We start from the raw sequence: 26,854 nt of genomic DNA, 5'->3' as shown, positions 1-26,854 counted from the left end.
GTTTCCTAGATGGCAGATCCAGGCTCAAAAACAGGATGGGTGAAAAAAATCTTAACAGGTCACAGGAACTTCTTCCCCTAGCTGGAAAAATACAGCAGAGTGGGTCGTTGTTGGTGGTGTTGGTAAACCAATTAGATTTTTCCTGTCACTAAATATGTAACAGCAGAAAGAATTTAAAGAATATATCTCAGAAGTGGATATTGAAGTTAAAATTCACCCTCAATAGCAAATAAACCAAAACTACATTTTGTTACCCATATGGAAAACAAACATCCAGCAACAAGAATACTCTACGAATACATTATTTATCATTTAGTGTCAATTGTGTTCAACAGTTCAATAGAAACCAAAATATGCTGCATGGATAACATGTATTTTTTATACAAATCTCACTTAACCCATATAACTTTCAATCAAAGCTCTAAATTAAACCTTTATAGTCTTAGAGCTGAGTCTTAACACCCTTAGTGTGGCGAAGACCACAATTTAAAACACTTCTTGCTGATAGGATTAAAGCAAAGCCCCAGAGCCACCTTGATCAAGAAGGGAGAGGTATGCAGCCCTGTTTCAGCCCGCCTATGCTCGAGTGTGATTGGCTGCGGTGTATCAACGCGGGCTGCTATTGGATATTCAGGATGTCACCTTTATCTCTCGGCTCAGAATACCGCACTGCCAAGGAGGCATGAAAACTGATAACGAAAAGAGGCATATAACGCTGGTGATACGGAAGAAAACGGGGACGCACTCTGTTATGGTAAGGCTCAAAATGATTCAGTTTATGTTTAGTTACGTTTAAAGAAGACACAATAACTTTCATCCTGCAATAAAAGCCCGGAACAAATAAAAATAGTCTGATAAGAAGAGATGCTCAGAAGTTGGATGCAGGTTAAATTACGCTTTGTTTTGTCTTTTGCTTTTAGGAGTATTGACTAGTATAAGAAACTTTCCGTTAGCCTTCATGTGATCTACTATTTGCTGTTAGAAACCGCGTTCGTTATCGTTAGAGCTCTAAGTCAGCCGTGATTTGCCGATCAGTGTTATCTGCCTCATTAGCATTTTAAATTTATACTTTTTTTGTTGAGATATGTTTCGGAAACTCATTCATTGAGTGCTTTATTTGGAGCTCTCCGTGTCATTTTACGCGTGGGACTGAATTGTCTTCGGGCGCAGCTGCCGGTGTAGGTGTGATAATTGGATACGAATCTCGCGATGATCAAACCAATTAGCAAACCTGCAATGAAAGCTCTTTGTCCACCGAGGAAGCTTGCACACAAAGATGATGCATGAATAGGAGAGAAAAGCTGAGAAAACGCAGACGACGTAAATTCACCGAAACCCGAGCCCAGCCAAATAAAATGAATTTTCATCGCACAGCGTTTGGCCCATCTACCGTAGAGCCATTTGTGATTGTTGAATAATTCATAATAATGGTGACAGACTGGAATCCTTTAAGTTATGGAAAATTTATAAACCCATTATTGTGTATAAATATGTATGAGAGGTAGACTGACCATCTCTGTATGCACATACTTTGTCAGCACATTGCTTAGCTGAAGCTGGCGATGGGCAGAGGTCATTAAAGGGGGAGGTAGGACAGGGGTTGTTGCCTCAGTAATGCATGAAATAAATGTGGACTTAGTTGTCGATTCTGTAAACTCCAACAAGGAGGATTTTGTTAAGGTTATATCTTTAACTTCTCTCTATTTTGTTTAGTTTTTTTTTATTCCTATTATTTGGTTGAATCACCTCCCAGAGATCACTTCCCAGTCAGACAGTATGGGGCAGTCTGTTTCCTGATTTCTGTGGTGGCTAACACTGCTCATGCAAGCATTTTTTCTTCTGTTTTTTTTTTCTCCTCTACCGGACAAAGTTCTGTTTTTGCTTAAAGATCTAGAAAAACATCATTTCCTGTATGACTGAGGTTTTTTTTTCAGAAAGATCTGCCTCCCTTGATTCTGAGAATAAAAGATTTAATGACTCATATTAAAGTCATCATGAATGGGCCAGTTCCAGATTGAAATGAAGTGTATCAAAGTGGAACAGTATTTATTATAAATAAGTCACACAGCATTACTTTAACTGATTAACTTCCCTTTTTTTGTCATGTGATAAAATCTCAGGAAGTACTGAGACCAAAAAATAGCTCAGACATTTGGTTTTTTTTTTTGTTTTTAAAGTAAAATCTGCACTAATGCTGCACACAAAGCTGCCTTTGTCTCCTGCTGGTGTGAAAGAGACTGCAGTCCCTGTAAATAAAGGTTGGCTCATTATAGATATTTATACTCAGAGATTAGTGGTGAGTGAGTATATACTTGAGTACTCATTTTATCTCCTTCCTAGTGCTGTGTTGGACATCCTTTTGCCTTCAGAACTTCATTAATTCTTCGTGCCATAGATTCAAAAATATGCTGGAAACATTCCTCAGAGATTTTGGTCCATGTTAACAGGATAACATCACAAAGTTGCTGCAGCACCACATCGTGATGAAAATCTCCCATTCTACCACATTCCAAGGGTGCTCTATTGGATTAAGATCTGTGGAGGCCATTTGAGTACAGTGAAGTCACTCCTGTGTTCAAGAGGCCAGTTTGAAAAAAATCGGAGTTTTGTGACACGGTGTGTTATCCTGCTGGAAGCAGCCACTACCACCAGACTGAACCGCTGATACAAGGCAGGTTGGATCCATGCTTAAATGTCGTTTGCGCAAACCCTCTGAATTTTGCAGCAGAGATAGAGGGTCATTAGGCCAGGTGACATTTTTCTAATCTTCTATTTTCCAGTTTTGATCAGCCTGTGTGAATTGTAGCCTTAGTTTTCTATCCTTGGCTGAACCCACTCTGGTATCTGCTACTGGATCCCATCTGTTTTAAGGTACCTATATACCTTCTTTTTAATAAGCTGTTATTTAAGTTACTTCCTATCAACTAAAAGCAGTCTGGTCATGCTCCTCTGATCTCTTGCATCAGCAAGACATTTTCCCCAGAGAAATGCTACTTCTCTCCCTTTCAGATAATTCTCTGTAAACCCCAATGTCTGTCTGGCGCCAACAACCATGCAACATTTAAAGTACATTCAAAGCTTTGAGCTTCACTAGGTCACCTTGACCATATCTATATGCTTAAATGTATTTAGTTGCTGGTATATGATTATTTGCATAAAGAACTGTGGGGCAGGTGTACATAATAAATTGAGTGTGGCACATTAAGCGGGAACCACACTGCTTTAAGATTTCATAAGTTCTATCTTGCAATAGCCACTAGATGGCACCATAGCATCATCTACGTCATAGGTGACTAATCTGTGTGTTGCATAAACATGTTCTTGGTGAAGATAAGACATGTTTTTTTCACTATACTTATAATATAAACTTATGATCAGATAAATGTAGTATGTTATCAGGTGAGGGGAAAAAACCCACAAGCCTTAAATGTGTTAAGCGGTTTGTATAAAGGGCCAAGATTACTATCAAGATTTTTCTTTTTTTAAGTAGTTAGCATTGAAGTTTAGAATAACAATTCATTTTCAGTCGTGTTTTTTCAATCACTATATTTTTTTGTTTTCCCTTTTCCTAGTGTTGTACTTCTTTCCTCTTCATTAGCTGTTGGTGAAATGTAGATATTACTTTACACCTTGGCCTTTACTTGCCTCTCATAAAAACCCTTTAGTGTATTTTAGTGCATGTGATATGGTAAAGATAATTAAACTATAAACGTACTGAGTACTTCTATAGCTCTCTACCAATACTGTTATCCTGTTGCATCATCTACAAGAATCCTGTCATACCTAATAAATACCTGGTTCCAAGGGAACCGCCACTTTCCCACAACAGATAAGAAAAGTCCCTAAAATTAACTCCTGTCCTTTGACAAAGGTGCTGTTATTGAGAACTTTCACTTTCCATATTAGCTCACATACTTCTACTTTTTTTTCTTCTTTAAACACTGGGAGGGGGAAATGGTACAGGTCAGTGCATGCTTCACTTATTCAGCTCATGCTGTGCAAGAAAAAGTATTTATTGCTGAAGTTTCTCTCTGTGTCTGTATATTCTGCTTTGACTCCAGTAGGGTGTCACATGATTTACACGAAATCTCAAATGGATTTTGAGCTTAACTAGCTATCATAAAACATTACAAAATCCACACCCTGGTCACCTAGATGTTTCCGCATCTATTGTGCAACACCACCAACCATTGTAGTCATAAAATTCAGCATACACAATAACCACTATGCACCGTAATGGTGATCAGTTTCTCCATTGCTTTTACGTTAGGGATTCTCTCAGGTAAGAGCCATGGAAAAGGATGTCATGCATCCAGATTATAAAAACAACACGTGGTTAGTTATAGGCTATAAATTTAGGATACCAATACAAAGTTTAAGTGAAAACAATTTGCTTTATTCCTGCAGCTGACTTGAATCCTTTAGTTTATTAGCTTAAGCTGAGGCTGTCTGCTCGGTGACCTCGCATATCCTGCCAAGGAATAAAATCCCTTTCCTTTCCTTCAATTATTAAGAATATCAAAGGCTTAAGCCAAAATAACACAGTCACAGAATTGTTCAGATATGTTTATTTAAAATAAAGTATAAAACATCAAGCAGTCATATAAATATAAACCACAAAATCTCGAGTTGGTCTTCCCAGCTGCATATACAGAACCATGGACTTGTTTTTTCATTTATGAGCCTCCAGGGCTTTGCTTCAATACATCTTCAATACATAGTCATTAAGAATGAAATAATAAGGAGACTTTGATGTAGAGCTTAGACAATTTAAAGAAGCTTAATGTCTGCAATGACATAAAGAGAGAGAAAAGACACAAGTGGCCTTACAGTAGTTTCTCCCCTGCGCACACTTCTCCTCTGTACATACTTGGTGTCATTTTTTTCCTTCCTTAGTCTGACTAGCTACTGAGAGTCTCAGGATGAGACTTTCCTGTTTTGGCCTTTTCTCCTCTGTCGAGTCTGCTGGCGTTGGTCCCCTCTCCTTTTCTTCCTTTGTAGACACAGTTTTGCATCACGACCCAACTGCTGAACTCTGGAGGGGAAAAAACATAAAGGAGCACAGTTAAGAAAAAGATGAGCTTAGAAAATCCAGCATTAAGTATCAGTACTTAATATCAGACCCTTTTTCTTCTTCTGATAGAAATTTGTATTCATTTGTTGTGCAATAAATTCACCTGAAACTGAAATTTGTTTCTGATTCTTAAGCAGCAAAGCAGTAGGAAAGATTAAGTAGCAGTACAACCACGTGCTTTGTTACAAAAACCGGCTGGGCAACTTATAAGACACTGTTGGTTGCAATCTACAGGAACTTTGAAGACGGGTGTATCCCCTATGTGTTCATTAGTTTACTGACCAGTGACAAACAGATAAATCTCACCTAAGCCAGCAGCGAATCAGCTGTTTGGCCATCGGCGCTTCTGGATTCAGGCACAGTGATTTATTGTTTCTTTGCAGGGTGACTCTGAAAAACGCACGAAACAACACTTTTAGTTTACAATCACCTCAGTGCACACAGGTCTGAAGAGGTGAAAGTGTGTCTGCAGTATCTGGTACTCACATGACTGTGACGTTGTGACAAGTGGAGCTTGGTAGTAACACTTTGAGTGCCTTCAGTTGACCTCTGACACCCTGTTGTGTTTTTGGACAAACACATCTCCCCGGGATAAATGTGCTGCTTGACTCTCTCACTGCACAGAAATTGTAATAAGATCAAAAGTCAGCTCAGTCCAACCAACAGCACAGGTTAAGTTACTGAAAACCCTGAAAAAGAGTGAGTTTTAGTTGTAAGCATGGATAAGTGAAAAGACTCTTACCTGTGATCAGTACACAGCAAAGGCTAAGGATAGCGAACGCACAGACGGACTGAGGATTAAGCTTCATGCTGAAGGACGTTGACACTGAGCCCAGAACCACATGTTGGCTGCTTTATACTCATGCTCCTCCCCCACGTGGTGTGTTTTCCCAGCGAGGAATTTCCCTGTACCACCGTCCCTCCACAGTATCAGGATACAGGAATCTGGGCAAGGATCAGGGACATCTCTCCTGCTTTTGCCAGAAAAAAAGCAACCATTGATTAATAGGTTTCCCTTTTGTTTTGTGCTGTCCACTAGATTCTGAAACAAAAAAGAAGACGACACAAGTGACACAGACATAAATGATGCAGCGATTGCTGTCTTTTTTTCTTGTCCACTTGTTTTACTTATAATTACACATAAGATGCCCACTGAAGCTGCCATTAACCCCTTAATTAGAATAAGATGTTGTTTTCTGCCATTTGCGCTGCTCTATTGCAACATGATACAACATGATGGCTGCATGCCAATGTCATGTGATTTCTCCTAAACCACTGTCCTTGCCCTTAACACCGGAGCAAATATTTTAAATCCTTTTCATTACAAGAGGAAAAAACATCCCAAAGATCTCCAACTTTGGAAAAAGTATGACAGCAAATAACACTAAGTTGCACTATTCTTATTATATGCTTTAACTGTATTTCTGTGTTTCTGTTCACTGCTTAAATCCACACAGACTCTCACAGTCAAAATTATTGGTACATTAGCATCACATGCATATTTTAATTTTTGTGTTTGATGTTTTTCTGCCACAGCTGCACTCTAGTCAGAATGAGTGCGCATCAGACCTACGTGAAGCTCAGTGAGGAGAAACTCATACCAAAGTAAGTGCTCCTTGCTCCATCACTGGACAGTTTTTACGTTACAGTAGAAATTCACACTTATTAAATTTTTATCAGTGCTCTCACTTTTAGAACTGATTCATCCTTTTGTGTGTTCATGCTCAGGTCTGATATCTTGTCACTACTGAAGACGTACAACTGTTACCATGAAGGGAAAAACTTCCAGCTGAGGACTCGTGAGGTAGGAAAAGCGAGTGGCTCATGGACCACCTAGCAAGAGACAGTGCTGGGGGGGTGACCAGAGCAGTTTTGAAAATTGCCTTGCTGGAATGCAGGACACGCTACATAAAATGGCTCACGCACATAACAAAACTGGAACCAGTTGCTATAAACCAGCGCTCTGGTTTTCAATCAAATGATGAGGAAAAAAGTCCCAAGACCGAACTGGTTTCCAATGTGGAGACGGATCTAAACACAGACCTGAGAGTGCTGTGTTTTGTTTTTTGTTTTTTTCCTTTGGGACAAGCAGTCGGCAAACCACAAAAACGCCCCTATTTCCCTCAAAATAAAGATATAAGGAGAGACAAGAGTTTCAAAATTTCTTCATCAAAGTCTGCTTAGCACAACATTTTTTTTCTGCAAAATGTTGCTGTTGTGGGTGTAAAGCTGTTTGCAAAAGTTTTAGTTATTTGTCAGATATTCATTCTTTAGGTTTTTTGGTTGGGAGTTTCCCTTTGCGTTTACCAGCGGGTTTTTTAAGGAGGAAGCAATGTGTGAGAGAGAGAGAGAGGGCAGGGCAAGGTGGTCAAGATCTGCCCCTCTTGTTGTGCCCCTAGAGTGAGACTCACTACATTGTCACTTTTGGGAAAATCCCCCATAGCCACAGACCCAGCATGGATACAGAGGCACCAGTGCTATTACAACATTAACCATAATATTAAAAAACAAAGTGGTTGAAATGTGTAAAAAGGAAAAGCCTTAATGTGTGATAAGAAGAGATTAAATAAAACATTTTCCCTTCTAATTTCCATAAAGAATGACTTCGTACACGTTACAGTGGTGGAATGAACCACTGTAAGTTTGTAACAGTATGTCAGAGCTGATTTTTTTTTCTTTCCCCAGCTCTGCTGAACATGAAAAATGAAATTAAAATTTCTGTTTATCTAAGCTGAATATGGATTTATCTGGGGGGGGAATACCCTACTGAAGTCCACCACATGGGATTCAAGATTCAAAGTGTTTATTGTCATGTGTCACAAGAGAAGAGGCATTTCTTTGTGCAATGAAATTCTTTCTTTGCTTTGATGTCCACCCACAGATGCCGATTAATATATACAACAGAAATAGAACATATAAATACAAATAGTACAAATAAATAGCTGAAGAGAGAAAAGGAGACAAAATATGGAGATTTGAAACTGATGTGTGCAAAAGAGCTTTAGCTTAATATGCTGGCTTAATGTGTAAGATGACCAGACGTGCAATATATATATATATATATTATATATTTATTACTGTTCAAAATGGGTCAGCTGTTCAAGAGTCCCCACTGCCATCAAGAAGGAGTTAGTGAGTCTGGATGTTCTGGATTTCGCACTCCTAAACCTTCGTCTCGAGGGCAGAAGTGTGAACAGTCCGTGTTGGGGGTGTGTGGGGTCTTTGAGGATGGAGGCAGCTCTCCTCTGGACTCTGCGATGGTAGATGCTCTGCAGAGAGGGCAGCGGAGTTCTGATGATCTTCTCCGTGGTTGTTATCACTCTCTGCAGGCGTTTGCGGTCCATAGCAGTAGTGCTGCCGTACCATGCAGTGATGCAGCTAGTCAGGGTGCTCTCCACAATGCAGCTGTAGAACCTGCTGAGGATCTTGGCCGACATACCAAATTTCCTCAGCCTCCTCAGGAAATACAGCCGCTGCTGAGCCTTCTTGACCAGCTGTGTGGTGTTCAGTGTCCAGGTGAGGTCCTCAGAGATGTAGACGCCCAGGTACCTAAAGCTGCTCACCCTCTCCATTTCAAGGCCCCAGATAGACAGCGGTGGGTGAGGCCTCCTCTTCTTCCTCGTGTCCACTATCATCTCCTTTGCCTTGTCAGTGTTGAGGGTGAGGTTATTGTCCTCACACCATGGCACCAGACCGGCTACTTCTCTCCTATAAGCCGCTTCGTCCCCTCCAGTGATGCCACCGATCACTACAGTGTCGTCCGCGAACTTCAAAATGATGTCTTTGTTGGAGTCACCCACACAGTCGTGGGTGTACAGGGTGTAGAGGATGGGGCTGAGGACGCAACCTTGTGGGACACCAGTCGGAGTTGGAGTGTGGGCTATGTGTGTGATTTCTGTATTATTACCGAGGGGCAACCTCCAGAAATGAAGCCAATGCGGAAGTGCCACATGAGGCTGGTTTTGGCCTCCATGAAGTTTCCCCACTCAGAACCACTTTGAGTGGGTGAATGACTTTTACACAGCTATCTGTATACTGAAGTCTTAGGGATAGTGGATATAGAGCCTTTCTGAGTTTAATTAACAGATGTCTGCTAGGCGTCACCATCACAGTCAGCAGAACGTATGAACAGGTAACTTTGACTGGGGGGCCTTCAGCTCACGCTGCGTTGCTATTCTCCCCCCAGAAAACAAACAAACATATTTCAGTTCAATTCAGGTTTATTTGTATAGTGCCAAATCACATCAACAGTTGCGCTAGGTGCTTTACATTGTAAGGTAAAGACAGAGAAACCACAACAGTCAAATGACCTTCTGTGAGCAAGCAGTTGGGTGGCGGTGGGAAGGAAAAATTCCTTTTCTTTACCGGAAGAAGCCCCCCAGCAAAATCGGGCTCAGGAAGTGGCGGCTATCTGCCTCGACCCAGTGGGGCCGAGGGGAGGGAAACAGGACAAAGACATGCTGTGGAAGAGAGCCAGAGATTAATAATTACTAATGATAAAAATTCAGAGTGGTGTATAAACACACACACACTGAAAAAGAAACACTCAGTGCATCATGGGAAATCCCCAACAGTATGAACCTGTTGCGGCATAACAAAGAAAAGATTCAGGGTCCCGTAATCCAGGCCTAACTATAAGCTTTATCAAAAAGTACAATTTCAAGCTGGGTCTTAAAATTAGCAAGGGTGTCTGTCTCTCAAATCCAAATTGGGTGCTGGTTCCCCAGAAGAGGATCTGAAAGCTGAAGGCTCTATTTACAGAGGCAAAGCAAAGCAAGACCTTTTAACCGAGAGCACACAATATCCTCAACACATTTTCATTTGTTTTGAAATTTTCTGGTGGGGTCATGCTCTGGAAAGTACCGCTCATGTATCGTTGAAGCTAAAAAGAGGTCATTTGTCTGCTTGTACAATTTGTTTCAAAGTCTGACATACATAAGCCCACATTATCAGTATCCTCCTTTGTCATGCTGCTTTTGACTGCTCCAGAAGCACTAAACTACTGTGAACCAAATCATTAAAGTGAGCTGGTACTGCAATAACTTCACCGTGATATGAGTGTTTTAACCTTTTCATTACCATATTGTATGAATTAGTGTAACTAATAGTTAAAGTATAGCAGTAGAATTCAGCTGACGGGGCACAGTGACTTTATTGGGTGGGTGTGGACCCCTGAGGTCCGTTCATAACGTCAGCAGTGCCTCACTTCCACTACTTTAAGTGATTAAACTGGGCCTCTTCAGTTTGTGTGTGCTGTTGGTGCATATTTGGAGATTTTTTTTAATTGACTTGTAATGTGGCCTGTTGTGTTGTACAGACTACAGAAATCTGTGCTTCAGTTTCAGTGAGGGAAATTCCAGTATTTTATTAGTCTTTTACTTATGATAAAGGTGCTTTTTACCATGCATTAATTATAGGTAAATGTGTCTGTGCATTGCATCCATACAGTTTACAAATGCAGCTTTCTACCCAGGTTTATTAGTGTTAGCTGGTAACTTAGAACTCCACCCTCTTGTTCGCATGTGGTCACTTCTAGTTCCAAGAAACCAACATGGCAGCATCCAAAAATTCAACACATCAGAGAGTGGAGCCCCAAACCCATTGATGATGTCACAGTGGCTACAGACATATGTTATTTTGCCTTTGGTTATTACTCAATATTCCAGTTAACAGCAGCAGCAGACACAGAGAGAATTTGTGTCACGGGCATAACAAGACGATGACGCATTCACAGTGACAATGACTCATACACATAAGCCAACTTTACAGGTCACACATCACCAACTCTTACTAGATTCATATTACTTATTTCTGTCAAGAACAATGTATTTGCTTTCTTGATAATTGAATATCAGCTTTATTGTAGTGGTAAAGTTCAAATGCTGTCTTATTTTAACTGAAAATACACTCTTAGTGGAGAAATATTGCTCAGCAGTAATGTTGATGCAAGGATAAATGAAAATGAATTATGTCTGTGTTTAGCTGCATGAGAACTGTTGACAGGGACTTTTGGTTAGGGTGCATCACTGAATCCTAAATGCTAATTTTGCTGGCAAACAAGCTACTCAATCTGATTACCTAAAGCTGTTTTCACTCAAATGCTGGACAATGACAAACATAGTGGCCATGTAGAACAAGAAAAACTGCCTGTTTTCACAGCTGGATGTACTCCACTTGGTTTAGGGTTAAGAAGCTGCTTGGGTCAAGTGTGCAGGGAGCCCAGCCATTTGCTGTGAATTCTTCATACCACTATCTGCTCAATTCTCACGCACCCACTGTTTGTCCCAGTGTTTAGATTGTACTGTGAAAACTCCCATTCCTTAAAACAGTTCTGCTAGGTGAAGCTTTAATGTGCTTCTGCATGGTTGTTGTCAAGTCTGTCTCTGTTATCATAGAGTAAGTACAGTGTAACACACATTCAAAACATTACCTTTTGTTGTTTTACTGCTTGTCTGAGTTTCAGGATTTCTTCAACTATTCTTAATCGCTCCACCTTACAAGGTGTGTACAGAAAGACTGAACAGTGCCAAGAATTCAGTCTTTTATGATGGTCGTACTACAGGAAACGCAGGAATAAGTCATAAAATAAATAAATCATCAAGCACTTTTTTTAGATTATAAACATAGTTGCCTCTACCAGTGAGATTGTGGTTTTGGTAGTGTTTGCATGTGTGTGTGCCATTCTGTCTATAAACGTGGTAGCTCGAAAACCTTTGAATGAATTCTGATCAAACTTTGTAGGGTTGACGAGTGGGGTTGTGTTAACAGTCCGTTGAAATTGGGATCACATCCATCAGGGTCTTCAAGGTCAGCCTAATGATTTATTGGTGGAAGTGCTACCAAAGAGCCTTAGAACTTAAAAACTGTATAAAGTGTGGTATGTATTGTCAACATATACAAAGTGCTGTATAGAAATAAATAATATCATGCCACATTTAACCTCTGACCTCTCCTTCAAGTGATAATAGTGCTTATTGTCATTGTTTACATTAACAGCATATATTGATATATCAAAACCAGTTTAACCAGTACCACATAACAATTTAAATGCATATCCAATAATCCCAAATATGAATAATTTTTTGAAAAACTAAAAAACTTGTGATCAAAAACCTTTTTAACTTGATACTTCTCACTGAACATTTAAAGGACATTTTAGTCAGGACATCTTAACAAATGAATGCTACACATGTATTAGATCCACATAAACAAAAACAAGTAAAGCATAATTATACTCAAAATTATGTCAAGTATATTTAAACGGATTTCAGTGGGGCAAATGACAAAAGTCTGTATGTTGCACTCACTTTTATTGCACTAAAAACATCCTAAACTACGTTTAAAAAGAACAAAGAAAAGGATATTAATATATACAAAATACAATACTGTTCCCTTAAAAGTAAATACTGTCTTGGTGGAGGTTTTGTTGGTAAATGAAAGTGAATTCCACATGGTTTCACCTTGGAGTGAAAGACCCCTTATCTGATTCCAGGAGGAAACACAATCCTCTTGGAGTTGTGTCAGAAAGGGAAAAAAAGAAAACCCTGCAAAATGAAATACGTCGAACTACCCGCTGTGATGACCCCCTGTGAATAAGGAAGCAGCCGAAAGTAGTTTCTTTGTTTTGTCAACTGTTATCAAGAGCAATCTGACCACAGGGTCATGCTTCATCTTCATCCACCGAACAGTAGATATTTTGTAGATACGGCTCACAAATATTACACTGTACTGACACTCCTTGATTATAAGATAAAAGTAGAAAATTCCTCCTGTGAATTGCTAGAAAATATGTGTCTGTAATTAGACAAAGCCAGACTTGCACAATCATTCAGGTTGTCTTTGGAAAGACATATGTGAAGTGGCGGTTGGAGGCTGCAGAGATATGTGTTGTTTTTAAGAATCACTCATGATCAAATTCTAAAGGTGTAGTCAGGTGATGTGTATTAGTCATACTGGAGGAGGAGATGTCAGGTGCTTTGAGGTGGAAGTTTAGTACCATCCAGAATAAACAACCCCAGGACCTGTGAGAAGAAAACAAATTCTAACATGTACACTTTTAAAGAGTATCACTGCAATATCTGTAATAATGCAGGTGTAGACTGCCGGAGGTGTCAAATTCTCCTTTCACTCCTCAGATTGCAGAGCTAAGTTCCAAAACATGCTAAAGAGCACTTCAGCATCTGGGTTTGTCTTAAACGTAAACGGTGGATATTTTTCAGACTATAAAGGCTACCACACTGTTGTATGGTATGTATGTATGTTGTATGGTGCAAAGGTTTCAGCCTGATCTAAGTAAACACTGGGCTCACTTCAGCCACTCCTGAACGTTGCACAGGAGTGGTAGGTTGGTTGGTATATAATATTGCTCTATTAACCTCCGGTGTCCGTCAGTGAGTATATAGCGCACTCTAGTGGCCGAATCCAGGTTTTGAAATGTAGCCCCATTTCTCACCGCTGGATGTCACTAGCATGCTGAGACTAAAAGAGGTCAACGGAGACGGGGGAGGAATCATCCTGGTAGATTTGTAGCTGTGATGGAAGAAGTTTGAACTTAAGTTGAAGCACAGTCAAAAAAAAAATTAAATGGACCATTTACATAAAAATGATTATCATTAGAATTTACTTGGGGGCGGGACACTCACTAAAATGCCTTCTATAGAATATTTTAATCCATGTTCTAACATCCGGTTAAGGAAATCCCAGAAAGTTGTTTCTGTTCATCTGGACCAAACGTTCTTCCAACTGAAAACTCTACGTCCAGGTGAATGGAATAAACCTTTTGGGACTTCTATAAAATAGTTACTTATCTTTAAATATAATTACATGTTATATTCTTTGGATCATCACCAGTGATGTTTTAATATGTAAGCATTTTACTACAAATGTTGTTACTATATCTTTTGTTGCAATAGGTCAAAGGATGTCATTTTAACTACAGCTGTAGCTTTGGTATGATACTGCACAATATTTCACTATATTTATATTTATTATAACACTGGATAAAATAGAATATTCAGTTGACAGAAGTATCAGCATTAAATATATGCTCCTGCAGAATGCTGACTTTCATATTTTTATATATCATAGCTATCAATACTTTAAAAAAAACATGTAATGTACTATTTTAATATTGGTTTAGATTAGTAGTGTATATTTGTCCATAGAGTGTGAAAAATGTCACTCCTTCCCTTTTTTCACTCCATTACTTTCCAGATGTCATCAGTGGGTGTTTGACTGTTGATCACATGATCACATGAGTGTCTGTTTATTTTAGCAGGAGAGTTGCTCTGCTATAAGAATGATTTCAGATTTAGAATTTACTCATTCAAGTGTTGTTTTAAAATGTTTACCTCTGTTTTATAGTGTAGATGAAGTATAGAGTAAAATTCTTTCTGTAACAGGGTTTGACTAAAATATGTGCTGCTTGCCTGCGGACACAACCTCTCACACTATGGATGCAAATAACAATTGTTGTTATTGTCAGTAGACTAGGATCATCTACCTTTTTTAATAAGTAGGGTTTAATTTGACAGAAAACCAAAAAAAGTCTATCAAAAGATCTCAGACGTTTAAAGAGTTTTTTTTTTTGTTTTTAGAGAGTGTGACTTGACACACAAAAAAGAGGGTTTTTTAGTCATCATCTTCTTTGTGGATTAATCTCAGAAACAAAAACATGCTAATTCAGATTCTGTTGATTATTTTACTATTTTATTGCAAACTATAGTCTTTACATCTTAACAAAATATTCCTTTATGTAAACATGTAGAAGTGCAGGAAAATAAATAAGTCTTCGTTTTGCTCATGAGTCACATAGAGATTTTATCACTGAGCAAATACCAGCAGTTCACTTCCTCCTGTGGCTCCTTGTTTGGATACTCCAAAGTACCTCCAGGGTTTCCCACAACAACAAACAAACCTCTCTTTAAGTCCTTATCTGTCCAAACAGCCAGTCTACTGGGTCCTTTCCCTTGCAGTCACGTTCTCTGCTCATCCTGAGGGAAAAATCCTCTGTGCTGCTGTTTAGATTCAGACTGGAAGGTCTGGAAGTCCTTAGTGTGCGCGGAGACCCGCGAGGTGCTGAGGCAGAAACTGAGAGCTTCATCTGAGCCTTTGAGAACTGCCGCAGCCTGGGGGTCCTCTGGAGTCTGACAGGGCCGTAGCTTGGGGCCTCAACAGGTCGGGCAAGAGCCTGGATGCTGGTCATGTAGTCCTCTAGAGACTGGGAGCTCTGGGTGGACTGGGAGGATGAAGGGTTGACAGGCAAGTCCTCAAGTGTCTCGGTAATGGTTGGCAAGTGAGGCAGAGACAGCAACAACTGTCTGCGTTTCATGCTGCAGCGGAGAGGAACAATAAAATAATTAGACTCTGGGAAGGGGGTTCTTTTCAAGAAAAAATCAAAAGAAATACAGATTATAGCTCTAATTTCTAATATTTGACAACATATAACTGTGCTGCTAAAACATCAGACATAATCTGTAAACATCTCTAATTACTCTCATTACCATTTTTTTAAAATTTTAAAAACAGGAGCTAAACTGAAAGATGTTTCCCCCTTTCCTTATTCTGTATTGTTTCCTGAAAATAATTACTTCCAAATCATTAACTTAATTTTATAACTCTTTAGTTAATGTTGAATACACTGCTAGGATTTCTCTAAAAATAACTTGTGGGGATAATTCATTTGTAGTCCTGAGGAACAGCTAATAATGAAGAAGTAAAAGAGGAATCATTCTCACCTTTGATACTTGTGTTGTAGGTTTGACATGCAGAGAGAAATAGAAGTGATGTCCAGTCTTTGCAGTTGAGTCTGAGTGGACTGGAGTGTGTATCCAGCCTTTATAGAGGCACGCTGCAGCAGAGTGATTAACCGCTAGAGCCAAAAATAGCTCAGCTGACCTAACTCGCATCTGTGTGAATTTGTGTGCGTGCACTTGAGGGTGTGTTCATGCCTGTTCAGGAAACTCAGGAGTGGTGGGTCAGCGAGGTCCATTGGTGCAGCTGCACTGAATGTTTATATTTCCAAAACAATGAAGCCCCGTGAGCGCCTCCAGAAATCCACTTTTTGTCTCTTCTTTCCACTCTTTAACATTTATGATTGTTATCATTATGAAAATGAAAACAAGCATAATTATTCTTTCAGTCATTTCCAACCATTATGCCTCCTCCTGATCCCTTGTTATAAAACCAACAGAAAGAAATACACAAACGCACACATTTTCAATGCAAATCAACTCATTAAAAGTTTAAAAAAACAAAACATGAGGATTATGTCTGTAACGGCTCAGACGCCTGTAAAAATTGTTCATCATGTGGTTACTTCAACAATCAGTCTCATGCACACAACTGAAATGCATGAAAGCAGAGCATACACGAGGATGCATCACATGCAAGCTGCTCAAAAAGTACAACATCTGCCCTCTAATATGAATTGTTTTGTTCTTGTTTAATTAATAATTAATCTGTTTGAGCTCAGTGAAGCCACATGTTTGTATGTAACACCTCCTTAATTAGAAGAATCCATTAAAATTTATTACATTTCAGTGGAAATGATTCAATCTTATTGGAATGTATGTAAATTGAAATGTCAAAACTTGCATACATTTAAAATTCTCTGTGACTTATGAATTCCAGATATATTCAGCCTTTTCCAATGATTTTACTTTTTATTACATAAAAATTATACTTTAAAAATCGATGCTTGTTGGTTTTACTGGTGTCAGCTGAGCAGTTGGGCTTCTGAGAATTAGGAATTATTTCTTATCTGTGTTACTTTGCTGTTGAAACTGCATAATAATTTGATTCATCAGCTTTTCCCCTCAGCAAATCTGTTAAATGATATTTATTGTATTTCTGGGTAATGAATTAGTTATAGTGATGATATAACAAGTTGTTTCAGGCAAGCGGACGTCCTAAAAGTGTGGTGGATGGCTGTTATCACAGTCACAGATGTGTGGTATCTGATTTATCATTGATCTAGCTTTAATACAAAGCACATAAACCTTGACTTGTTGTTGAACCTCTGGATTTATTTTTCTCGTTAACACGCCGAAGGCCCTTGATTTCTGCTTTAGTTCTGTCTTTTGTGTTTTGCATTTAGCTGTAAAAGCAAACAGTTTTGTTTTCTACATCCAAAGCACGTACGACAGTTTCCAATCTATTCTAATTTTAGAGTTTCACTTTTTTTTCTCAACAAAAACAACAAACTCGTCCCCTGCGTGTACGTGACCCACAGCAGTTATTAAGACTTTGTTCCATTTCGGCCCTCCCAGACGTGATTCATTCTTGTAAAAAGGATTGTGTGACACGCCCTTTTTTCCACAGTTTCTGAGAGATGACAGAGCTCACCCTGCAGCTGTGAGCGAATGTCCCAGCACGTACACCTGATATTGAACCATGGTGGCTGCAGGCCAGCAGGATATCCCCTCTGACAATGACTGCTGATAATTTGTTGTCATACGTGTGTTTGTGTCTGTATGCAGGAGGATGGAGAGTTTGTTCTTGAAGGGCTGCTGAACATCTACTGGGGTCTATGTCGACCAATAAGACTTCAGATGTATGATGACAATGAAAGATTTCGTTTCAGCAGGTATAACGGTCTAATTAAGATGCCAGCTTCTAATTTCAGTCCATTTCTAAGCACTTTGAAGCCAAAAGCCAATATGTTTCTGAAGAGAATGATTGGCAGTTTCATCAAAACTCAGAATAATTAAAACAATTATTCTACTTTTGAGCTAAGCTAAGCTAATCCTCTTTTTACTGTAGCATCATAATTATCTGAAAGATGCTAATCTGCTCATCTAGCCGTCTGCAAAAATGTAAATCCATTGCTTACTTAAGGCTTTCAATCACATCTCACCAGTTCAGAACAAGGTAAATACAATAACTTCACATAAACTGTAAAGATACATTAACCTTGTAAAAGGCTGAACCATGACATTGGGTGTGAGAAAATTCTCATTTTTAAAACTGGAATGTTTATGGAAATGTCTAACATTAAAAAAGTAACTATCAATTTGCAGATTTGACTTGTAATTTCTATTGTATTTGTATCATACTACAGTTTATAAATTGCTACGTCTGACATTTTTGTGCAACGTATGGCTTAAATATGTATTGTGCAATTTAACTGCACACTGCTAACATCACACTGATAATGTAAAGATAACATAAAAACTCATGTATCAAATATGATACGCTTGGTGTTCGAGGTTTAAAAACTTTTCCCTTCGTTTGTCTTCTACAAAAACGGCAGATTTACCGTGGCGAAGCAGGTGTCAGCAGAGTCTAATAATAACTCGCTTGACCGAGAAAACGGACCAGCAGGTGAGTTTGAAACACGTGCGGCTATTCTCTTTCACACGCACACACAAACGTGCTGGATTAGTTCAGATTACACACCTACTGAAGGAGATTATGGTCCCACAAGTGCTTCATTAAGCACTGTGGTAAGGTAGACTCACATGTTGGGCACATACGATCATGAGATGCCACTGAAATCCGATCACCAGCTCTATAAATAGCCAGTTAGACTTGTTAGAAAGGCCTCTATCAAAGCCATCACTAAGCGGTTTTGATAGCACCTGTTTTCTCACAGAAGCACCTTATGACTAAAGGTAAACAACGCAGCATGAATCACCACTGAATCAGTGGTTTAACATTTTGTCATACAGTGGTGATGTGGTCCCCATTATATGACAAAATTAAAAAATATATGGAAGAAAAAATGAATATTCACAACTAATACTATATGATCTACTTTTTACTGTTATAAGTTTTGTTAGATTGTGATTGTAGAGTTGTAGTGTACTGATGAGAGTCTCAAAAGCTAATTTGGAAAACTCTTGTTAACTTGTAGTGTAACACTGATTTGTCAGAGCTAGCTCTGAGGAGCAAGATTTGTCTGACTTTAACACCATATTAATAGCTGTTTGATTTATGATTGATTATTGGAAAAATCCTGGACATTATTGTATTTATTGAACTATATAAATTGCTTTCAAAAAATTAACTGAACAAGGGTGCTGATAACAAATCAAGAAATCATTTTACTTATTGATGCTAATAATTGTCTCATAATTGGGAAGAAAATACCACAGGGTGAAAACTAGGCTGCTGCTGCTCATGTAAAAAGAATGTGTCAGCAGATGAATAGTTTTTATTGGATATAAATGTATGAAATATGTTCTCCCCTAACCCCAAAATGATTGTTCACATATTTTAATGTTACATTTAATGTCAGTATGAAGTACAGGCTATTGAATATACACTCACTGTCCACTTTATTATCCCAAAAGGAGGTCTAACCCAGTATAACCATTACTGGATTAGACCCCCTTTTGCCTTCAGAACGGCTTTAATTCTTTATCCAGAAGGGTGCTAGAGACAATTATGAGATTTTGGTCCATATTGACATGATAGCAACACACAGTTGTTGCAGGTTTATTGGCTGTACATCCACAACTCTCCTGCCTACCACATCCCAAAGGTGCTCTATGGGATTGAGATCTGGTGACTGAAGAGAGTGCAGTGAACTCACTGATATGTTCAAGACACCAGTTTGACACGATTTAGGTTTCGTGACATAGTACGTTATCCTGGTGGAAGCAACTATCACAAGATGGGTACACTGTTGCCATAAAAGGACAGACAAACTGAGGTTTAAATGTCACCTGCTCAGTTGCCACTAAGGGGCCCAAAGCGCACCAAAGAAATATCCACCCTGACAATCCACCACCAGCAGCCTGAGAGGTTAATACAGGGCAGGATTGATTCTTTAATGCTTTAATGCCATTTACACCAAATTCTCGCTATATTATCTGAATCTTGCAACAAACACTGACTCATCAGACCAGGCAACATTTTTCCAGTCTTCTATTGTCAAATTTTGGTCAGCTTGTGTGAACCGTAGCCTCAGTTTCCCGTTCTTAGCTCACAGGAATGGCACCTGTTGTTGTCCTCTGCTGTTGCTTCGAGATTCAACATGTTCTGCATGCCTTGGTTGTAACAAGTGCTTATTTGAGTTACTATTCCCTTCCTTTCAGTTCAAAGCTGTCTGCCGAATCTCCACTGACCTCTGACATAAACAAGGCATTTTTACCTGCTGCTTACTGGATATTTCTCTTTTATGGAGTGTTCTCTGCAAACCCTAGAGATGGTTCTATGGGGAAATCCCAATAGATCAGTAGTTTCTGCAATACGCAGACCGTCTTCTCGGGCACCAACAACCATGTCACATTCAAAGTCACTTAAATGTTGTGGTTGGTTTTGAACTTAATAAGGCTCTCTGGACTATTTCTCTATGCCTAATCAGGAGCTGCTCCTACCTTATTTGGTGATTAGGTATTTGCAGTTGAATCAATGTACCTGTGTTAAAACAGGTGTGTTTTTTCTTTACGTGTCTCCCTCAATGAGGTGGTGACGTGGGTGGTCAGGATGAGGACGACTCTCCTCAGCTACTCAGGACCAGGAGTGATGCTTCCTTCATGCGTGTTCAGAGGAGGTCAAAGACTCACACTGCCAGAGACCTGCAGCGCTTGCGCACACACAGGTTCTCAATCAACGGCCACTTCTACAACCATAAGGTACATAAACAGAACACGCATAACAGTGCACCCGTTAATGTTTCTGGTTGTTGACACATCTCCAGGTGCAGAGGGGCAGTGCTTTCCTGTGTGGGTGTGCCTGTGCTTTTGCTGAGTTTTACAATAGCCAGCTGTGATCTCATTTCATTAATGTGCCACAGGGAGGAGAGAAAAAAAGGGGTTACACTGTGTTCCTGCATCAGTCTCTCAGATACAATAAGTGCATGTTGTTTTTGAACAGAGTCCAGGTACAGAGTGAGAGATTTCATTTCTGTTTTAGACTTCCTGTGGAAAATGTCCAGGGCACTCAAGCCTAGGAATCCACACTGAAGTGTTGATGAAGTAAAGCGCCTCTACTAGTACTCTGTCTTCTACATGGGCATTTTCTGTTGTGAATTTTTCCATTATTGTGTTCTTGCCTCCAGACATCTGTTTTTACTCCAGCCTATGGTTCAGTCACTAACGTAAGAGTAAACAGCACCATGACAACTGGCCAAGTCCTGAACCTGCTGCTACACAAGTTTAGGGTGAGCAATAAAGATACCGGTCTCACTTAAAGTTGATTAAAATCAAGTATTTACCTTATTAATGTATTCATTTGATAAATTTTGTATACTTGAAAATGTGAGTGAAGTAAGCAGTTATTATCATGGGTGATCATTTTGGTAAATCAGTGGTAAACTGGATCTTGCCACTGACAAACGCACAGTGCTAGCCTGGAGACAGCTACAGTTTCATAGGCAGTATACTCAAGGAAACCAGTCCTTCTAACCTGCTGGCATAACAGCAACATTGTTTTTGAACTAAAAGCTTTCTATGCCTGCCTTAATACTTCTGTCTTCTAAGGTGGAGAATAAAGCTGAGGAGTTTGTTCTTTACATGGTGCATGAGTCTGGTGGTAAGTGAGACCTTTCAATCTGTGTTGGTTTTTTTTATTTTTATTAATTTGTTTATGTTTTTTCTTTATTGTGTGTGTGTGTGTGTGTGTGTGTGTGTGTGTGTGTGTGTGTGTGTGTGTGTGTGTTACTTTGCTTATGACCTTGCAGAAAGGACACGACTGAGGGTTGGTGAATACCCACTGGTGACACGTGTGCTTTATGGACCCTGTGAGAAAATTTCCAAGATCTTTATCACAGAGGCAGACCTGGGAGAGGAAGTCACATATGATGTGAGGATGGGCTTAGTGCCACTACTCTTCTTTTATCTTGTGCACGTGACTTCTTTTTTTTCTTTTTTCTGTAGACGCACAACAAAACAATGGCTCAATGATAGACAGTTGGGTTATAATTAGCAAGCTGAGAAAAGATTTCCTGTTTAGGGACTGATGTAACAATGGCTAACATGACTAAATCTGTGACAACACTGTAATATAAATAAGGTTGCTGCTCGGTACATTCCCCAAATAGTCTATCATTTGAATCACTCTAAATTAAGAAAGGCAACACTATTTTTGCACAAGTAAACAAAAGTTTTACCTTTATTTAAAATAATAACTTAAAGCCAAATCTCACTTGTCTAATTTCGGTTCATTGTTCATTGACATGTCCTTTTATTATTGTTGTGTCATCTTATAGTTTTTAAAAGATTAGAGTTTTAAACAAAATGCCAAAGTAATATTTATTGGTTTAGCAGTTTGATTATCACTTTCTGCAAAAAAGGGACTGTGGGCAAATCCTGGACTAGCCCCCCAATTTATGTTATGCTATGTCTGGGAAAATTAAAAATAACACGATAAATATCCATTTTCCGAGCTCCCTGCAGGCAAAACAACAATTTAATAATGAACAGTAAATGTCATATTTATTTATTTATTTTTTAAAACAGAGTATAAATTAGGATTAGAGTCCCAAATAATGGGTAAACAAATATCTATACATCTATATTATGTATACTATATCTATACATCTCAATGAAGTTAAGAAAGAATAAAAAAGAATGGGATGCAGACACCCCAATTACTCCTGCAGGTGTGAACACAAAGTGCACAAGTTACAGGTATTCATCTATTTGGCTATGTATATGGGCCACAATTGCAGCAGATTCCAGTCGCAATATTCACTCTCACACAAAATGCAGACCTTTCCATAAAAGCAAACAATATATCAGTTGCACTGAAAAGCACAAGAATACAATAAATAACAGTAATGAGTGCTTTCTGCCATCTTAGTGCTAAACCAGGGGAAAGTAAAAAAGCTTTGTTTTGTGTAACATTTATTTGTGGATAGTTCTCCCTCAAAATGATACGTTTGAATTTATCTTTTTCCAGGTTGCCCAGTACATAAAGTTTGAGATTCCCGTTTTAGACAGCTTTGTAGAAAAACTGAAAGAGGAAGAGGAACGTGAAATAATCAAACTGACCAAAAAGTAAGTCAAGAGTCTATCCTCTCATAAATGTTGTAAATCTCAACTGATTTATTTCATGATGTGGAGCCAATATGCATGTTTCCTGTCAGTATTACTGAATCAAAACAAGGCAGTCACTCTTCAGTTAAGGACAGTGTCACGGCTTATTGTTTGCAAGCTTATATAATCTTTCACCTCATATGACTGAGATTTCAGCCTACTAAGCCTGACATTGTATGTACTTTTATGACTCATGTGGCCTTATGAGTCTGTTTACACAGTTCTGTGGTAAACAGACTCTCAGACTTGCTTCTCTTCTGGAAACAAAAGGCACATCATCATAAGAAAAATATTACATTGCAATGTTAAGATCAGGTTTAAGGTTGGGATAACGTTTCCATGAATTACTACAAGTCAGTGATGGAATCGCAACTGTGCCTTTCATGGTTACAGTTAACTTGCATCACATTGTCTCAACCTGTATTCTTTTTTAGGATTTGTGTTCTAAGTAGCTAAGCTCCACTGACAGTCTGACGAACAAGTCATTCATAACACATTCTTTGTTCAGTCTTTTCATTAAAATAATACCACTCTTCAGTAATAAATAAATATGTATTTGGGTTTAAGTGTAAACATGCAACACAAAGCCTTTATTCGAGTGTTTCTTTTCCCCCACCTCTGCAGGTACAGTGCCCTGAAATCTATGATACTGCATCAGCTTGAAGACAGAGCTCACACTGATGACAGAGCATGATTGTTTCTATAAGCGCGTGCTGATGTGTAAGGGGAATGGGCGGGTGCAACACTAATGATTGTTGTTTTAGTATGGGAATAGTTCCAGATACTTTAGTGAATGTAGAGGTAAAGGAGAAAAAGTGAGTCACCACTTTGTATCATCTATTCTGTCAATATTTTTACAACTAAGTGCATCACTGTTTTGATATCTTCTATTAATATATTCACATTTTGTATGAAAATCTTTACTGCACATATGGATATTTATACTGAAGTGTTTTGGTAATGTTTTCTCTGACTTGGACCTTTTTATCTAATAAATCAGCTTTAGTGTTGTCCTTCAAAAATACTGCTTGATGTCCTATAATAAAGAAACTAAGCTTGGGCTTACACACACAGCCATATTTATTATTTCCTGTGTTTCCACAGACTGAACACACATTAGCATTGTTCTTCTAAGCAGCCCTCTTTGCCAGCTACTTCCCATGAGAGGGGGGGGGGGTGTGTGTGTGTGTGTGTGTGTGTGTGTGTGTGTGTGTGTGTGTGTGTGTGTGTGAGAGAGAGAGAGAGAGAGAGAGTGTGAGTGAACCCTGAACCTTTCAGCATTACACAATAGAGGTATCCTGAGAGAGTATGGCTGTTCCTTTTTCCCACAGATTTACAAACGGCAAGACTTTTGTAATATTTTGTGGCTCAACCTTGACTTTAAACACTGACCTACAATCACTATTATTGTTTTATCAGATCATAACAGTAATTCAATAATGCTCCCTACTCCCAACCATTAATCTCACATATATTCACAGAGCTCATGGTCTTACTAAAGCAAATTTAGTTTGAAATATTGGGTAAGAGGAAGATTGGTCACATTTATCCACTACTTAAGGGAATATTGCTAAAGGTTAACTGTGTCCAGCTAAGGAAAGCTGTATCTTATGAACTTCTAAAACCCTGCAGAAATGGAAAAACTCCAAGTATAGTCATGTTTGCTGCAGTAATTTCTTTTGAGCCTTTGAATACTGGTTTAATTTTCAGTATGAAAAACATATGCTCGTGCAAAATTCCTGATAAGCATCAGAGTCTGCCTTTCCTGCAAATGGATAAGATATTCTGTTAGATTGCTATATATTAAACTAAATATCTATGCATGGAAGTTAGTAGAAACTATAAGCAGACATTGGATTTACATAGCTGAAAATTTCTGGTTTCTGATTGTGGTCAATAAAAGCAAGTTTTATTGATCATTGCAACTGAACTTGTTGCATGCATGTAAATGTTCCATTTGGGGGGGGAGATAACAATTCTGAAAAGTAATTTCAAAAACATCAGCTATTGTCTGCAGATGGTTAAGCTTTTAAAGATATATCGTTTGCATCTATAAACAATGACTGATTCACAAAACAGGAGGTCTTGAACCACATCCGTGATCCAAATAAAACTGCTACATAGGAAGCTGTGAAAACCTGGCCTTTGCACCCTAGCTGATAGGTTTGAGAGACTGGCAACTGATTAGCAGTAAACCAAAAATAAAAACAATTGTAATGATTTGCATTCACCAAAGAGCTACTGTGTGGACCTTGACTGTTTTATCAATTGGTGTTCCTGTTGTTGTAAATTTACTTACAATCTCATCTCTGAACCCAAAAACAAAACGTTTTATCATATTTAAATATCATCCTAAAATTAAAGGGAGAAAATCAGTATTAAATACAATGTTAATTGTGCTGTACTGCACATAAGTTAAAATGCCATTTAGAAAGACTTATTGTTTTCATGTGTGTGTAAATAACACAAACAGGCCATTTGTTAAAGCATTTTTTTTTTTTTACTGTAATAGCACCCTCTAGTGGCCATTGAAATACCGATGCACAAAAACTATTTCTGTAGGCACAACCTAAACAGAACCATCTGTGTGGAAAAATTACACTGGTGCAGAAATGACAAAACTGCAAGACCCAGACCAATGATACCATCTTTCATCTTGTCTATGGATTAAATTAACTGGGAAACTGTGGCACACTACACACTCACTGGCTCACAATTTGATTGGCAAGTCGATAGGCAATGTAAACAGGCTTAGTGAGCTCTAATCAGAACCATAATTTACAAAATGAGCTGTTATTCCATTTAGTATAATACAAATAATCTGAAAAAAGTTTACTGAGATCACAGGTCAAGTGGGGGGCAAGGAGGACTGAAAATTCTGAAGTACATCAGTTACTTCAGTAAAAAATTTCCCACGTGTGAGAATAATAAAAGTTTACCTTATCTTATCTTACAATGTGCAAAGTTGGCAGTGACAGTTAGCGAGACCTAACCTCTCTAAGGGGGTTCGATCCGACTCAAAGAGGACAGAATCATGCCAGGAAAATTATGAATTATTTTTCTAGGAGTGCAAAAAAAAAGAAGAAGAAGAGGAACAAACAAATGTGGTCACTGGCATTTCTGGCGTAATAAACACCTGGATTTTATAGGACTGTTGGTACTGTTAGGGGTGTGAGATTATTTATAAAATAATGGTGATGAACGGTTGAAGGGGTCCCCTGTGAATTTTTGCTTAGAGTCCATCCCAACAGCAGCCTGCTGGCCAGTTAAAAGAATGGAGTTTTAAGGCACTTCCAACTTTTCAAATTAGGAACTGGTAGCTAAATCTATCAAGGGGCCACTGGAGAAACTGGGACTTTTGGCACTTCAGCACTGGTTTCATTTTGCATTAGTTGCAGCTTGGTTGGGAGATGCTCTTAGAAAAACATTAGCATTTAACAAACAGGGCTTTAAAAGGGCTTTAAACGTTTTAAAAAATCACCAAATTGCTGTTGGGGCAGATGTGTCTGTAAATCATTTCAAAACTATATTTCTCGTTTTTCTTGCCTTTTATGGTCCTTTCCCCAGTTTGATGTCAGAGAAATCATGTCAAGTGTCTGTGGTCACTGCTTATATAAACAAGTTAGTACAAAGTGAAATGATACTTCCTGATGATGTGTTTATGGTCCGTTAATTGTTTCATTTTGTGTATTTCGTTTTCTTACGGACAGGTACCGCAAACATGCTGCAGCGCAGTCTTCCAACTGCACGTTCCTAAACGTGGATGACGTTGTGCGTTGGTCAAACGGTGATTGGT

The 26,854-nt window shown here is 38.8% G+C and overlaps 3 protein-coding genes across 3 annotated transcripts; 1 reads left to right on the top strand and 2 right to left on the bottom strand.

Annotated features, from left to right (window-relative positions):
- The first annotated feature begins 609 nt into the window (after window positions 1-609).
- On the top strand, window positions 610-24,204 carry rassf4a (Ras association domain family member 4a). The gene is made up of 11 exons (XM_005940686.3): window positions 610-754; window positions 6,611-6,679; window positions 6,803-6,878; window positions 17,554-17,660; window positions 18,327-18,397; window positions 20,486-20,655; window positions 21,081-21,182; window positions 21,502-21,553; window positions 21,702-21,823; window positions 22,922-23,019; window positions 23,683-24,204. Exons 2-11 carry the CDS (start codon window positions 6,627-6,629, stop codon window positions 23,750-23,752), a joined length of 921 nt encoding a protein of 306 aa, XP_005940748.1. The 5' UTR covers window positions 610-754; window positions 6,611-6,626; the 3' UTR covers window positions 23,753-24,204.
- LOC102294909 (C-X-C motif chemokine 9) lies at window positions 4,554-5,943 on the bottom strand. The gene is made up of 4 exons (XM_005940684.2): window positions 5,817-5,943; window positions 5,561-5,690; window positions 5,381-5,464; window positions 4,554-5,035 (listed from the first exon to the last, which is right to left on the bottom strand). Exons 1-4 carry the CDS (start codon window positions 5,881-5,883, stop codon window positions 4,918-4,920), a joined length of 399 nt encoding a protein of 132 aa, XP_005940746.1. The 5' UTR covers window positions 5,884-5,943; the 3' UTR covers window positions 4,554-4,917.
- LOC102294621 (protein DEPP) lies at window positions 14,761-15,962 on the bottom strand. The gene is made up of 2 exons (XM_005940683.2): window positions 15,811-15,962; window positions 14,761-15,405 (listed from the first exon to the last, which is right to left on the bottom strand). The coding sequence occupies exons 1-2, from the start codon at window positions 15,837-15,839 to the stop codon at window positions 14,997-14,999; spliced, it is 438 nt and encodes a 145-aa protein (XP_005940745.1). The 5' UTR covers window positions 15,840-15,962; the 3' UTR covers window positions 14,761-14,996.
- Window positions 24,205-26,854: the final 2,650 nt, after the last annotated feature.

Source organism: Haplochromis burtoni, unplaced genomic scaffold (genome assembly GCF_018398535.1).
Source record: "Haplochromis burtoni strain Fernald_Lab_line unplaced genomic scaffold, NCSU_Asbu1 Contig_296, whole genome shotgun sequence".
Lineage (NCBI taxonomy): Eukaryota > Metazoa > Chordata > Actinopteri > Cichliformes > Cichlidae > Haplochromis > Haplochromis burtoni.
The sequence above is the reverse complement of the archived record's forward strand: the minus strand, read 5'-3'. Positions and strand labels throughout refer to the sequence as shown.

Bases quoted from the DNA above. Each gene is read 5' to 3' on its own strand.
- LOC102294621 (XM_005940683.2), bottom strand. From the start codon at position 15,839: ATGTCAAACCTACAACACAAGTATCAAAG. The intron at 15,406-15,810 runs GTGAGAATGATT...TCTCCGCTGCAG, and splicing joins CTACAACACAAGTATCAAAG to CATGAAACGCAGACAGTTGT.
- LOC102294909 (XM_005940684.2), bottom strand. From the start codon at position 5,883: ATGAAGCTTAATCCTCAGTCCGTCTGTGCGTTCGCTATCCTTAGCCTT. The intron at 5,691-5,816 runs GTAAGAGTCTTT...ATTTCTGTGCAG, and splicing joins TTGCTGTGTACTGATCACAG to TGAGAGAGTCAAGCAGCACA. The intron at 5,465-5,560 runs GTGAGTACCAGA...TGCGTTTTTCAG, and splicing joins TGTCACAACGTCACAGTCAT to AGTCACCCTGCAAAGAAACA.
- rassf4a (XM_005940686.3), top strand. From the start codon at position 6,627: ATGAGTGCGCATCAGACCTACGTGAAGCTCAGTGAGGAGAAACTCATA. The intron at 20,656-21,080 runs GTACATAAACAG...TCTTGCCTCCAG, and splicing joins GCCACTTCTACAACCATAAG to ACATCTGTTTTTACTCCAGC. The intron at 21,183-21,501 runs GTGAGCAATAAA...CTGTCTTCTAAG, and splicing joins TGCTGCTACACAAGTTTAGG to GTGGAGAATAAAGCTGAGGA.